The sequence below is a fragment of the Lissotriton helveticus genome, chromosome 5_1 (genome assembly GCF_964261635.1).
Source record: "Lissotriton helveticus chromosome 5_1, aLisHel1.1, whole genome shotgun sequence".
Taxonomy (NCBI): domain Eukaryota; kingdom Metazoa; phylum Chordata; class Amphibia; order Caudata; family Salamandridae; genus Lissotriton; species Lissotriton helveticus.
Genome location: NC_136065.1, coordinates 495,674,020 through 495,687,949, shown reverse-complemented (window position 1 = coordinate 495,687,949; position 13,930 = coordinate 495,674,020). Strand labels below are relative to the sequence as shown.

Here is a 13,930-nt window from a genome sequence, read left to right as displayed (position 1 = left end):
TGGAGGGCTGATCTTCGGTGCAGATGGTGCTCGGGGCTGGGGCTTCTCAATCCCCAATGCACAACTTCGAGGGTGCCTCTGAAGTTGCACGGAAAGCAATTCGCTGGCTTTCCAAGATGGCCGGTCCCACGTCTCTCGTCGCCTCTACGGGTCTCAGCTCTGCTGTGACTGTGGATCGGGCTGTTAGAAGTCTGGGTCTTGTCAGGCTCTGTGCTCGGGCTCCGGCGGGCGCATCAACAAAGCAAACCGTTGATCGCTTGATGGTGCTTGCTTGCACAGGGTGGTCACTCCTTGACCACAAGGGGGATTCTTCAGTCTTCTATGTCGAGTAGAATGTTGAAGGTCCAGAGTTTCGTTTCAAGTTTCAGTCAGGATACAATCTAAAATCTTGGGACTCAGCTCCTACCTACATACCAAATTTAGGGGCTGGATTACCTGCTAGGTACCTCCTATGGGTGGGACCCAGGAAGGAGGTGGTCACACTTCTTTCCCTTTGTCCAGTTTCGCGCCAGAGCTCGGGCTGGAGTGCCCCAGCCCCGGTTTGAACTGGACTATGCATGGGATACCTTGTGTGCCCCAGGCAGTGTCTCATTTCATTCAGCCCTCCCTGCCCCAATACACTATAGCCTGTCTGGGGTGGTGCTAGCACCTCCCAAGACAGGAAATCTATTGTCCAAGCCTCCCTCGCTGGAAGGACTCCCAGCAGCAGGAGGTCAGACTTGTGTCCGTGGCAGCAGCATCCATTTTGTGATGCTGAGGCTCTGGTTAACTTTAACCGGGATTAATGGAAGTAACATGTCTTTTCCCTCTAGAAGGGTGGAATGCTACCCCGTCGCCAGAACTGGCGAGGGGGTAGTATTCCAAAACGTATGACACCTTACACGACATGTTTTGTTAAAGCAAAACCAAAGACAGCATTTAACCGCAAGGTTCATAATGCTCTTAAGAGTATATGGTATGGCATTATCCAACAACAGCTATAAGGACATGGTTCCGAAAGCTGCAGACAGGCTCAGCTCATGCTAGAGCACCATCTCACATAAAACCAAGCACTCTGCCTTCAGGATTGTTAAGGCTTGCCATAGGAGTGACTTATAGGTGTATATGTGTCTAGATATTAGGTTAGACATAGGAATACTATATCCAAGCAAGGGGTGATTACACAACCTTGCCCCAGCTGAGTGATCAGCCAGTTGTGCCAGTTTGGATGGCCAGCCAGGGGTGACAAAAGATATGCTGCAGCCCCTGGTGGGCCTTGGGTGCACCTATGTCCTGGGTACCTATAGTACACTGTACAGGGACTCATAAGAGTGACCCAAATCCCAATTGGTGATGTACCTAAAGTACATGGTGTGAATTTAGAGAGAGAACAGCAGGGCTGTGGGTCTGATTAGCAGGCCCACAGCCACATTAAGTCGAAAACCAGTGAAGCAAAAAGCACAAGATGGGGTGACCATAGGAAAGCAGACCCTACTCTCCTACAAACAGCAATTAGGGCTACAGACTACACATGGTCAGATGAAACACATCGAGAAAGAGAGGAGCTCTCGGGGACTATTGAACATAGAATCTTCAAGGGGGCGGCATAGTGAGTGCAAATCAACAAACATGCTGAATGCCCTCCAGGACACGAGGAATAGTGGAAAATCGTGAGCAAAATCACACTTCTCCCTAAGAGAGGCAGGAGAACAGGATTTTCTATAGAGATACCTACTAAAGGGAGGTATAAAATATATAGTAAATTAATAGATTTATAAAGGGCGGCTCATGACCTGTGAGGGTATCCAGGCACTGTCCATAGCCACGAGGAGGTTAAGTGATTTGCTCAGAATCACAGGATGTTGCTCCGATATTTAACAGTGTAAAATAAAATGTGCCTAAGAAGGGCACTTATGAACGGCCATAACATCGGTCACGGGCCGAAGATGGGGCATGGGTGAGCTGGCAACCATCCACATGGCCCGTATAAAGTAAACAGTGATGGTGGCGGCAATCACACACTCCAGAAAACAAAATAAGCAGACAGAAAACAACAGTACAGACTGAATGGATATAATCAGGCATCCGAGAGGCAGTTGAAAAGAAAGCAGCAGGGGAGAAACAATCCCCATTAGAATAGAGAAATAAAGACTACTACTGAGGACTGTAAAAAGGGCGAGTTAAACACGGCCAACACAGGGGAGGCCTATTCAGATAACTAGTCCCCATCTTAAATGAAAGAATAACAGGAGAAGTGACCTGGCTGAAGTAGCGGACCAGATGGCGAAAATAGTGTGGAAAGACCCATGTGATTAATGAAGGCCACAGGCAGTCTTCCCAGAGCTCTGGAGGTCACTGGACTGTGGGACGAGTCGTTCATCTTTAGTAGGGTCTTTAAGGGCTACAGACAAGCCAGTAGGGCTGGGGCTAAGTCAGTTTGTGTCTTCAGTATTCGCTGCTGCACAGCTCTTCTTTGTCCTCTTCACAGGTCGTCTGTAATCTGCCCTTAAATACTCAATTTAAGGGCGTTACAGGGGTTTGAAAGTAGTAGCCAATAGGCTACTTGCCCTTAGGGTGCCTCCACCCTTAGCATGTCCACTACTTCTGGGGAGGAGGGCATACTCCTGACCATATTGGCTAGAATCCTCTAAACAATATGGAGGATTTTGAAAGGAGGGGGCACTTCTGCTCAGGGTACCCTAGGGGTGGCCCTGGCTGAGAGGGGACACGCCTCTCCTGTCTACTAATTTTCCAGCTGACCTTGCCGACGAAAGTAGGGCTTGGGCATGGGGGGCATATCCACTAGCTGGAGAGGTCCTGGTCAGCATGACAAAGAACGGTAAGGCTTTGAGGCTCACCACCTTTCAATGCTGTTCCTGTTTGGGGGTAGGTGTAAAGCACCTCCACCCAGAGCAGGCTTTGTTTGTGACCCACGAGAGCAAAAGGCTCCCACCTCAAGGGGTCAAAAACATATCTACAGGTGGCAAGCTGGTAGAAACCAGTCAGGTACACTCTAGTGAGTTGGTGGGTTTTACCCTCTGAGTGCATTTATTAATGAATCCCACATTGGCATCAGTGTGGGCTCATTAATATGAGATGTTTGGTACCAAACATCTAGAAATTCGGTGAAGCCATCATGGAGCTGTGGAACTCGCAGTGACAAGCTTCCAGCTCATGTGCTCAGTATGGCTTCACTGTCCATGTATAATGTCTAAGAATGGACGTAGACACTATAGGGGCATATCTGCTCATGCAGGTTTGCCCTCACATGAGGTATAGTGCACCCTGCTTTAGACTGTAAGGCCTGCTGTAGGGGTGACTTACCTATGCCTCTTGCAGTGCTAGTAGGCCTGGCACACAGGGATGTGTGCCAAGTCAACTCTTCACTATTATCTGCACCAAAACACACAGGCTGCAGTGGCAGCATATTTGTATTTGGTGAGGGGTCTCTTAGGGTGGCACAATACATGCTGCTGTCTTTAAGAAACCCTCTCTGGTTGCAAGACCCTTCGTACCACTGGTACCTTTTACAAGGCACTTATATGTGAGCCAGAGGTGTGCCAAATGTGGAAACAAGGTACAGTTTTGGGAAAGAACACAGGCGCTGGGAACCTGGTTAGCACAAACCTAGTGCGCACTCGATCAAAGATGCATCAGTCAGGAAAAATGTGGTGTAACCATGCTTAAAGGGGTACTTTCCTACAGCACGTGTCCCTCTACCAAGACAGTTTACACCTGCTGTTGGGGCAAGTTTGTGGCATAGTATGCTGAGAAACAGGCTGACCCTCTTTCTGACCCCTCTCTAAGGGCTAGATGTAGGTAATTTAGATTTACCGATTCGAAAATACCGAATTTTACTGATTCGGTATTTTCGAATCAGTAAATGCAATGTAGGTTATTATTCGGTAAAAAATACAGAATAGGTAAGATTCGGTATTTACCGAATCGCAAATTACCGATCTGAAAGAAACAGGTTAGTATTAGATTCCTTACCTTAGAATATCCCCAAGCGTCAGACTGGATCCGGAAACCTTTGCGTAGCAGTACCCTTGCACGTCGGTAGGCATCGTCTGCGGCTCCGCGTCCGTCGTGGGCGCCGGAATGACGTCGCCGGAGTACTTAGACGCCGCCCTTGCACGCTGACGTCAGTTCTTCTTTTTTCCGCACCAGCAAGCGCCGATCCGGAAAAAGTGGCACCCTTAGTCAATTTTTGACTAAACTTTTTCGATCATTTTTGATCTACTTCGAAGTCTGTACGACTCCGACGGTGCCGGTAGGGATGCCTGGGTTCAAACCCTGCGCCGACTGCGACCGACTGATGTCGGTTACCGCCCCCCTTTGCCGGTGTCTTCATTGCCTAGGCCTCGACCACGACGACAAGGCCTGCTCCGACTGTAGAGCCCTGATGTCTAAGGCTAGACGGGAGCGGTCCCGCAAGCGGCTCAAGCTCCGGCAGTCGGCCCGCGCCGCTCGAGGTTCCGGTCCGCGAGGAGGTCGAGGGACCAGTCGCGGGGTCAGAGCCACCATGGCTCCGGGAGTCGTCTTCGGGCTCCTCAGGTAAGCACAAGAAGTCATCGCTCTTCCGACTACCCCTGACGCTCGCGCGACGCAGCCGGGGGTTCGGGCGACACCGCCCGCGCGGCTCCGCTGGAGCCGCGGGCGTCGCGGCCTGCTCCATACCCGACGGTCCCTGGGCAGCACGCGACGCCGGAGGAGATCGAGGCCTTCCTCTCGGCCATGAGGTAGCTCACTCCTCCGTCGGGCTCCGCTGCGACTGGGAGTCCCAGAGGGTCGGGTGCTACGGCCCGACGCCGTCGGGGGTCTTCGGTCCCGACGCCACCGGTGACTTCAGTCCTGGCGCTGCAGGATCCGGTTCCGGGTCGCCGCCGGTCGACCTCACGACCTCGCCGGCGTCAGCCCCTAGGGTGTCGCCCCCGGCACCGCCTTCGGGCGGCGCTGTCCCCGATCCCTCCCTCGATTCGGGTCCGGCGCCGCTCCGACGCCGATGGGAGATTTCTACTTCTATGACCCGGCCCCATCCTTTGGTCCTGAGTCTCAGGAGATGGGTGGTGAGGGGGATTGGGAGGGGTCTGAAGACCCTCTGGCACGGGAGTGCCAGTCTTATCAGGACTGGTCAGGTGAGCTAGGGGACGCCAGTGGTCTGGATACCTCGCCAGACACTGGTTTTGTCTTCCCTCCTACCGTGGCTATGGAGGAGGGGCCTGCTTATAGTGTGGTGTTGACGCGGGCAGCCAAGGCCTTGCACCTTGAGCTCCCCGTCGTGGCCGTGAGGACTAACCTCCTCACTGAGGTCCTTAAACCGCAGGCAAGCTCTGCCGAGCCTCTGCTGCCGTTTAATGATGCCTTGTCTGACGTTCTTCTGGGCACCTGGTCCAGGCTCGCTACAGGTCAGCCTGTAGATAGGAACGTGGCCAGATGCCACCGCCCGGCTCCGGGCGGCCCTGCTTTCCTGTCCACCCACCCCTTTCCCGAGAGCCTGGTCATCCAGGCCTCTAACTCCCAGACCGCATTCCCGACCGCTCCCCCCGATCGGGAATCCAAGAGGTATGAGCAGTACGGGAAGAAGGTATTCTCATCCCTGAGTTTGGGATTGCGGTCAGTCAACACCGCATGCCTCTTGGGCCGCTACACCCACTCTCTGTGCGGACGTGCTGCCACAATGTCCGGAGGAGGTCCGCACTAAACTCGCCCAAGCCCTTGCGGTGGGTCGAGATGCGGCACGGTACTCCATCCGGTGTGGACTGGATACCACCGATTCACTGGGCAGAGCGATGGCAACGACGGTGGCAATTCGTCGCGACGCCTGGTTGAGATCCGCCAACTTCTCGGCTGATGTCCAGAATACACTGATGGACATGCCGTTTGATGGCCGTCGCCTTTTTGGCGACAAGGCAGACCATGCGCTTGAGCGCTTTAAGGACTCCAGTGCTACGGCCAAGTCCTTGGGCCTCTCGGCCCCGCGCCAGCAATCGGCTGCCTTTGACTCCTTTCGTGGCAACGGAAGGGGTGTTCCCACACGTGCTTCCAGCCACGCGCCACAGGGTAATACCCAACGCGGTGGCGGCCGTGGAAACCACCGTGGCGGCGGTCGGGGTCAATGGCGAGGTCAGTCCACACCTTCCCCCGTGGCATCCGCCTCAAAATCCATTTAGTCTGTGCTTTCAGGCCCATGTGTCGCCAGTGGGGGGCAGGGTCCGCCATCACCTCCTCCACTGGCACACTGTCACTTCGGACAGGTGGGTGCTGTAAATCGTCCGAAGGGGCTACCCCGTCCCCTTCGAGACGACCCCTCCAGCCATGCCACGGCAATACCACCGAGTATCGGGGGATCATCTGCGACTTCTGCAGGAGGAAGTTACGGCCCTCTTGGCCAAAGGGGCCATCTAGCGCGTTCCTGGGCGAGAAGTAGGGTGTGGTTGTTACTCCCACTACTTTCTGGTACCCAAGAAGGGCAAAGGGGGCCTACGCCTTATCTTGGACCTGCGGAACGTCAACGGCTTCCTCCGGCAGGAGAAGTTCAAGATGCTGACACTAGCTCAGGTCCTAGCTGCCCTGGACCCGGGAGACTGGATGGTAGCGTTGGACTTGCAGGACGCTTATTTCCACATCCCCGTCCTGCCGGCCCACCGGCGCTGCCTGCGTTTCACGGTAGGCCACGAGCACTTTCAGTTTACCGTGCTCCCCTTCGGCCTTACCAGCGCCCCACGGGTGTTCACAAAGGTGATGGCAGTGGTCGCAGCTCATCTGCGCAGGTTAGGGGTTTCAGTCTTCCCCTACCTCGACGACTGGTTGTTGAAGGCGGGCTCGCCCCAGACAGTCGTCAGCCACCTGCAGACTACGGCCGACCTCCTGCACCTGCTCGGGTTCTCCATCAATGTGCCGAAGTCACACCTGTGTCCCTCTCAGAAGCTCCTCTTCATCGGAGCGGTTCTAGACTCGGCGCAGTTTTGGGTTTATCCTCCCGAACAGCTGGTTCGGGATATTCAGCCTTCATCCCGAGTCTCGGTCAGGTTGACGCTGTGGCTTCTGGGGCTGATGACCTCCTGCATCCTTCTGGTGCATCACGCCCGGTGGCGGATGCGGGCTCTGCAGTGGGACCTGAAGTTTCAGTGGGCCCAGCATCAGGGCAACTTGTCCGACCATGTTTTGATCTCTGAGGGCACTGCAAAACAGTTGCAGTGGTGGCTCACGGACCGCGATTGGGTCAGCGGCAGATCCCTCTCCCTACCCCAACCGGAGCACGTAGTTGTGACGGACGCATCTCTCCAGGGCTGGGGGGGCCACATGGGAGAGGCGGAGATCAGAGGCCTCTGGTCTCCGGCGGAGTCCCAGCTCCACATCAACCTTCTGGAGCTGCGGGCGATCCGACTTGCACTGAAGGCATTCCTCCCCTCTGTCCGGGGGAGTGTAGTGCAGGTGTTCACGGACAACACCACCGCCATGTGGTACTGCAACAAAAAGGGCGGGGTGGGGTCGTGGGCCCTTTGCCAGGAGGCTCTGCGCCTCTGGCAGGGGCTGGTACGCCAGGGCGTGACCCTGGTGGCTCAACATCTGGCAGGTTCTCTGAACGCCAGGGCGGACGAGCTCAGCCGTCGGTGCATGATGGATCACGAATGGCGTCTGAACTCGGACGTGGCGCAAGGCCTCTTTCAGCGATGGGGAGAGCCTTGGTTAGATCTATTCGCCACCGAAGAGAACGTGCAATGTCATCTGTTCTGCGCGTTGAAATTTCCAAGGCGGCAGTAGCTCGGAGACGCTTTTCGTCGCGAGTGGAGTTGCGGTCTGTTGTACGCCTTTCCGCCTATACCACTTCTGCCCAAAGTGCTGAAGAAGATCAAGCGCGACCGGGCCCAAGTCATCCTTGTGGCTCCGGACTGGGCACGAAGGTACTGGTATCCAGAGCTACTCAGTATGTCAGTCGACCCCCCGGTTCGTCTGCGTCTTCGGGAGGACCTTCTGTCGCAGCAGCAGGGGACCGTCCTCCACCCGAACCTGTCCAGTCTCCACCTCCATGCTTGGAGATTGAGCGGCGACAGTTGAGGCCATTTGACTTGCCTCCTGAAGTCTGTAATGTCATTCTGGCAGCCAGGCGTCCCTCCACAAAGTCGGTATACGCCTCCGGGTGAACAAATTTGTGGCATGGTGCACAGCAAAGGCTGTGGATCCCCTTTCTGCCCCTGTTTCCGAGGTTCTTCTCTTCCTTCTTTCTCTTGCCCAGCAGGGTTCTGCTGTGGGCACTATCAAGGGCTACCTTTCTGCCCTTTCAGCCTTTCTAAGGCTGCCTGATCAACCTTCTTTGTTCACGTCCCCTATTGTAAATCGCTTTCTGAAGGGCATCACACACACGTTCCCTCCGTTCCGTTTGTGATGCCTCAGTGGGACTTGAACCTGGTTCTTACATTTCTGATGTGCCCTCCCTTTGAGCCACTTCACAACTGTCCTCTCCGCCTTCTTACTTTGAAGACTTCTTTCCTCGTTGCCATCACCTCTGCCAGGAGAGTGAGTGAGCTCCAGGCCCTTTCTTGTACTCCTCCTTTCCTTTCTGTCCATCCGGACAAGGTTGTGTTGCGTACTAAGCCATCTTTCCTGCCCAAGGTTGTCACGGCCTTCCACATCGGGCAGTCTATCACCTTGCCCACCTTCTTTCCGCCACCGCATCCCTCTAAAGAGGAAGAGCGGCTCCACCGTCTGGACACAAAACGTGCGCTTTCATTCTACTTGGATCGCACACGCCAGTTCCGGGTGGATGACCAACTCTTTGTTGGTTACGTGGGCGCTAAGAAGGGGAAAGCGGTGCACAAGAGGACCATCTCTCGGTGGATCATCTTGTGTATCCAGGCATGTTATTCCTTGGCTAAAAAGGAGCCCCCTGTTGGATTGCGGGCTCATTCCACCCGAGCCACGGCAACTACGACTGCCCTGGGTCGGGGAGTGCCCTTGCAGGACATTTGCCAGGCGGCTACGTGGGCCTCGCTGCACACGTTTGCAAGACACTACTGCCTGGACAGTCAAGTCCGGAGGGATGGCTTCTTTGGCCGTTCCGTCCTCCAGGACTTTCTGGTGTGATTATTGGTTCGCAGACCCACCACCGGGGTTGGTATTGCTGGGGTATCTATTCTAAGGTAAGGAATCTATCACTAACGTGTCTCTTTCAGATGCACAAGTTACTACTTGTGTAACGATATATCTGTAAGAGACATTAGTTAGTAATAGATTCTTTACCGACCCACCCATCCTCCCTGTTCTGCAAACCGATATCTAGGGTTAAGGTCATCCCCTTTCAGGGCCCTAGTTTCAATGGCACCAGGTTGGTTTTTAACATGGCTCAGGGCTTCTGGCGCGGAAAAGCTGTGTCTAAGAACTGCCGTCAGCACGCGGCGGCGGCGTCTAAGTACTCCGACGACGACATCACGGCGCCGACGACGTAATCACGGCGCCGACGAAGGACGCGGAGCCGCAGGCGACGCCTACCAACGCGCAAGGGTACTGCTAAGCAAAAAAATTCCAGATCCAGTCTGACTCCTGGGGATATTCTAAGGTAAGGAATCTATCACCAACTAATGTCTCTTACAGATATATCGTTACACAAGTAGTAACTTGTGCATCACGAATGGCGTCTGAACTCGGACGTGGCGCAAGGCCTCTTTCAGCAGTGGGGAGAGCCTTGGTTAGATCTATTCGACACAAAAGAGAACGTGCAATGTCATCAGTTCTACGAGTTTGAATTTCCAAGGCGGCACTCGCTCGGAGACACTTTTCGTCGCGAGTGGGGTTGCGGTCTATTGTACGCCTTTCTGCCTATACCACTTCTGCCCTGAGTGCTGAAGAAGATCAGGCGCGATCGGGCCCAGGTTATCCATGTGGCTTCGGGCTGGGCATGAAGATTTTGGTATCCAGAGCTACTCAGCATGTCTGTCGATCCCCCGATTCGTCTGCCTCTTCAGGAGGACCTTCTGTCGCAGCAGTAGGGGACGATCCTCCACCCGAACCTGTCCAGTCTCCACCTCCAAGCTTGGAAATCGAGCGGCGACAGTTGAGGCCATTTGACTTGCCTCCTGAAGTCTGTAATTTCATTCTGGCAGCCAGGCGTCCCTCCACAAAGTCGGTTTACGCCTGCAGGTGGAACAGATTTGTGGAATGGTGCACAGCAAAGGCTGTGGATCCGCTCTCTGCCCCCCTTTCTGAGGTTCATCCTCTTCCTTCTTTCTCTGGCCCAGCAGGGCTCTGCTCTGGGCACTATCAAGGGCTACCTTTCTGCCCTTTCCACCTTCTTAAGGCTACCTGATCAGCCATCTTTGTTCAAATCCCCTATTGTAAATAGGTTTTTGAAGGGCATCACACACATGTTCCCTCCTGTTCCTTTCGTGATGCCTCAGTGAGACTTGAACCTTGTACTTACTTATCTGATGTGCGCTCCCTTTGAGCCACTTCATAACTGTCCTCTCCGCCTTCTTACTCTGAAGACTGCTTTCCTGGTTGCCATCACCTCTGCCAGGAGAGTGAGTGAGCTCCAGGCTCTTTCTTCCAAACCTCCTTTCCGTCCATCCGGACAAGGTTGTGCAGCGGACAAGGCCCTCTTTCCCGCCCAAGGTAGTCACAGCCTTCCACATCGGGCAGTCCATCACCTTGCCCACCTTCTTTCCGCCTCCACATCCCTCGAAAGAGGAAGAGAGGCTCCACCGTCTGGACCCAAAAGTTGCGCTCTCTTACTATCTGGATCGCACGCGCCAGTTCCGGGTGGATGACCAACTCTTCGTTGGTTACGTGGGCTCTAAGAAAGGACGGGCGGTGCACAAGCGGACCATCTCTCGGTGGATCGTATTGGGCATCCAGGCGTGTTACTCCTTGGCTAAAAAGGAACCTCCTGTTGGGCTGAGGGTCCACTCCACTCGGGCCATGGCGACTACTACTGCCCTGGGCCGAGGAGTCCCCTTGCAGGACATTTGTCAGGCAGCTACGTGGGCCTCGCTGCACACGTTCGCGAGACACTACTGCCTGGACAGTCAAGTCCGGAGGGATGGCTTCTTTGGCCGTTCCGTCCTCCAGGACTTTCTGGTGTGATTATTGTTTCGCAGACCACCACCGGGGTTGGTATTGCTGGGGTATCTATTCTAAGGTAAGGAATCTATCACTAACATGTCTCTTTCAGATGCATAAGTTACTACTTGTGTAACGATATATCTGTAAGAGACATTAGTTAGTGATAGATTCCTTACCGACCCACCCATCCTCCCCGTTCTGCGAACCGATATCTAGGGTTAAGGTCATCCCCTTTTAGGGCCCTAGTTTCATGGCACCAGTGTTGGTTCTATCATGGCTCTGCGAATCTGGCGCGGAAAAGCTGTGTATCAGAACTGACGTCAGCGCGCGAGGGCGGCGTCTAAGTATTCCGGCGACGTCATTCCAGTGCTAACGACAACGGACGCGGAGCTGCGGACGAAGCCTACCGACGCGCAGGGGTATTGCTACGCAAAAGTTTCCGGATCCAGTCTGATGCCTGGGGATATTCTAAGGTAAGGAATCTATCACTAACTAATGTCTCTTACAGATATATCGTTACACAAGTAGTAACTTGTGGGTTAGACTCATCTCTGCCCCTCCGGAACTGAAGTCACTGCACTGAGGAGCATCTTATATGGCTCCTTGATATCACGCCTATCTGGCCAGGGCTACAGAGATATTGCAACAGTTTGCAGGTATGGTCTAGCACCTAGGGAGATTCACAAAGTAAATCTGCGGCTGGAGAGAATACACCGAAAAGATAGTTATCGAAGGTAAATACCTTTTTAATTTCCACCTTTGCTTATCTGTTAAATGTCTCGTTATGAATTCTGTTGGAGTAAAAAAGCTATATTGTCATCAGATTGTTAGTTGTGGTATTAATACAGTTGTCAACTATGTATCTCTTTCAGGTTCATGTAAAATCCGAGGCCCTTGCCATCAAGATATCTCAAGAAATTAACTATGCTAAGAGCCTATATTATGAGCAGCAGCTGATGTTAAGAGTAAATGAAGATGAAGAGCATTTGGAACAGGACCTCTAACTTTTAACGTCACAACTCCACTGCCATTACTGCTGCTATTCAACAACTTACCTGGAAGTCTATTTCTGTATTTTAAAAAAAAACGCCTATGCCACCTGCACATCAGTGAACCGATATGTTTCTGCAGGAATGAAATACACTGCAACAACAATGAGAAAAAACATTGCACTATATTATATCTATTGAAGTATTTCCTATTTTCGAGTTATGTAGATTTGGAGGAAAAGAAAAATAATTAATAATGTTGAACAATATATCTATATACATTTGTAAAAGTTATTGGGAAGCCCTTTATTTTACTAACATGTATATATGTATTACTATTTTGGATGTAAATATAAAAGAGAGTATAAATTGGGTGTGGGTATGTGTAAAGAATTGTTTACTAATGCACTGTAAAGTAATTAAAAAGAAGTTATATTGAATATGGTATTGAAATGCTTTTATGAATCTGAGTTCAAGAAACGCGTGTGTTTATTTTTGGTAATAAAGACAACAGTTCATTGTGAATCAGTCACTTCTTCCTAAATAAAGATAAATAAAATTGTTGTCAGAAGCAATCAGGCGCAGGTCCCATAGTTCAACATACAAAATTTCGGACCAGAATTAAATTGAAATGCTTTTCTTTTTTCCAGTTGATCACTATTGGTTCTCTACATGTGTGAAGTTTCTATAGGAGCACATCAATTAGTGAAAACGCACAAAAAGTACTAATAGCCATTCTAGAACGTTAAGTTAGTTACTGCTTGATATTTGTCTGAATTCTGTACATTTCTTGGAAACTTCTACTCTAAGCGCTTTTTGCCTTCGTCAACTGTAGTATTTAACTACATATTTAATAATGGGTTCTTTGACTGGTCCAGGCATGGAAAGGACCGCATCACTTTGTTAAAGCATCTGGAATGCTAGAATGGAGTAGCACACTATCTACATTTATCCACCCTTACAACCACTGTGTGGCCCAGATATATTGTAGTATTTGCACAGCTCTTTCTACCCCTTGCTGGGGCCCCTAGATTTTTTTCAGGTAGTTGAGTGCGTTTCTACTCCGTTTATTGGGTCTTGTTGGAAGATGTTAGTTGAGGTATCTGCTATGAGTGGAGTGTTTTGATGTCATGTGTGAGGTCCAAAGATGTATTCCAGACTAGATGTAGCAGCACAAGACATTGCCGTACTCATGGAGGAATATGTGAAAGATATATGAAAGGTATGAGGCATAGTTGTACCTGCTGCATACACTAACAAGTGACTTGTGCTCTTTGATGTTTTTAATCCATGATTTTTGGCTCAGCCAGTTATTTAATGCATTTCTGAATTCTAGATGGCTGTAGATGATCCGTATTATTTTTAGTAGCTTGCAAGTCTGAACAGAGAAGGAGCCACCTGAAATGTATGTTTTTTTTAAAGGGGGAATTATCACCAGTGGTGCCATTCTGAATTTGAAGCTTCTGTTATTACTGTACAGTTTAAGTTACTACTGCTTGCCACTGGTAACCAGTGTGGAACTTAAATGGCAGGGTTAATGCACTCTACCCTGCTCAAGTTAGGTACTTGTTTAGCTGTAGCATTCTGGATTCGTTGCAGGTTTCCTATTAGTGTTTTATAATAGTCCCACATAGTCAAGCAATTACAATACTAGAGCTATTGTTGCCACAATACTGTGCAGTAGGTCCAGTTAAGGGAACATATGCTGTAACATTCTCAGTGAGAAAAAAACATCTCTGGTCGCTCTGTGACCTTTGGTGTGAAGTGAGAGTCAGAGCCCATGATAACTCCAATATGTTTCACTTCCATTGATGCAGTTGTTAACTGGCCTTGTTCTGAGAGCCATGCTGATACAGTGTTGTAATGCTGCCATGCCCGTAGATGAGAATTATCATTCTATT

At 51.5% G+C, this 13,930-nt stretch overlaps 1 protein-coding gene across 2 annotated transcripts in view; it reads left to right on the top strand.

Moving 5' to 3' along the window:
* The window catches only part of VPS13D (vacuolar protein sorting 13 homolog D), a 2,979,414-nt gene extending 2,966,810 nt beyond the window's left edge, over nt 1-12,604 (top strand). For both annotated transcript variants that reach the window (XM_078642819.1, XM_078642818.1), the window contains one exon: nt 11,913-12,604. In XM_078642819.1, the coding sequence (XP_078498945.1) occupies nt 11,913-12,044 (132 nt within the window). In that variant the 3' untranslated portion in view covers nt 12,045-12,604. The remainder of the gene's footprint in view (nt 1-11,912) is intronic.
* Nucleotides 12,605-13,930: the final 1,326 nt, after the last annotated feature.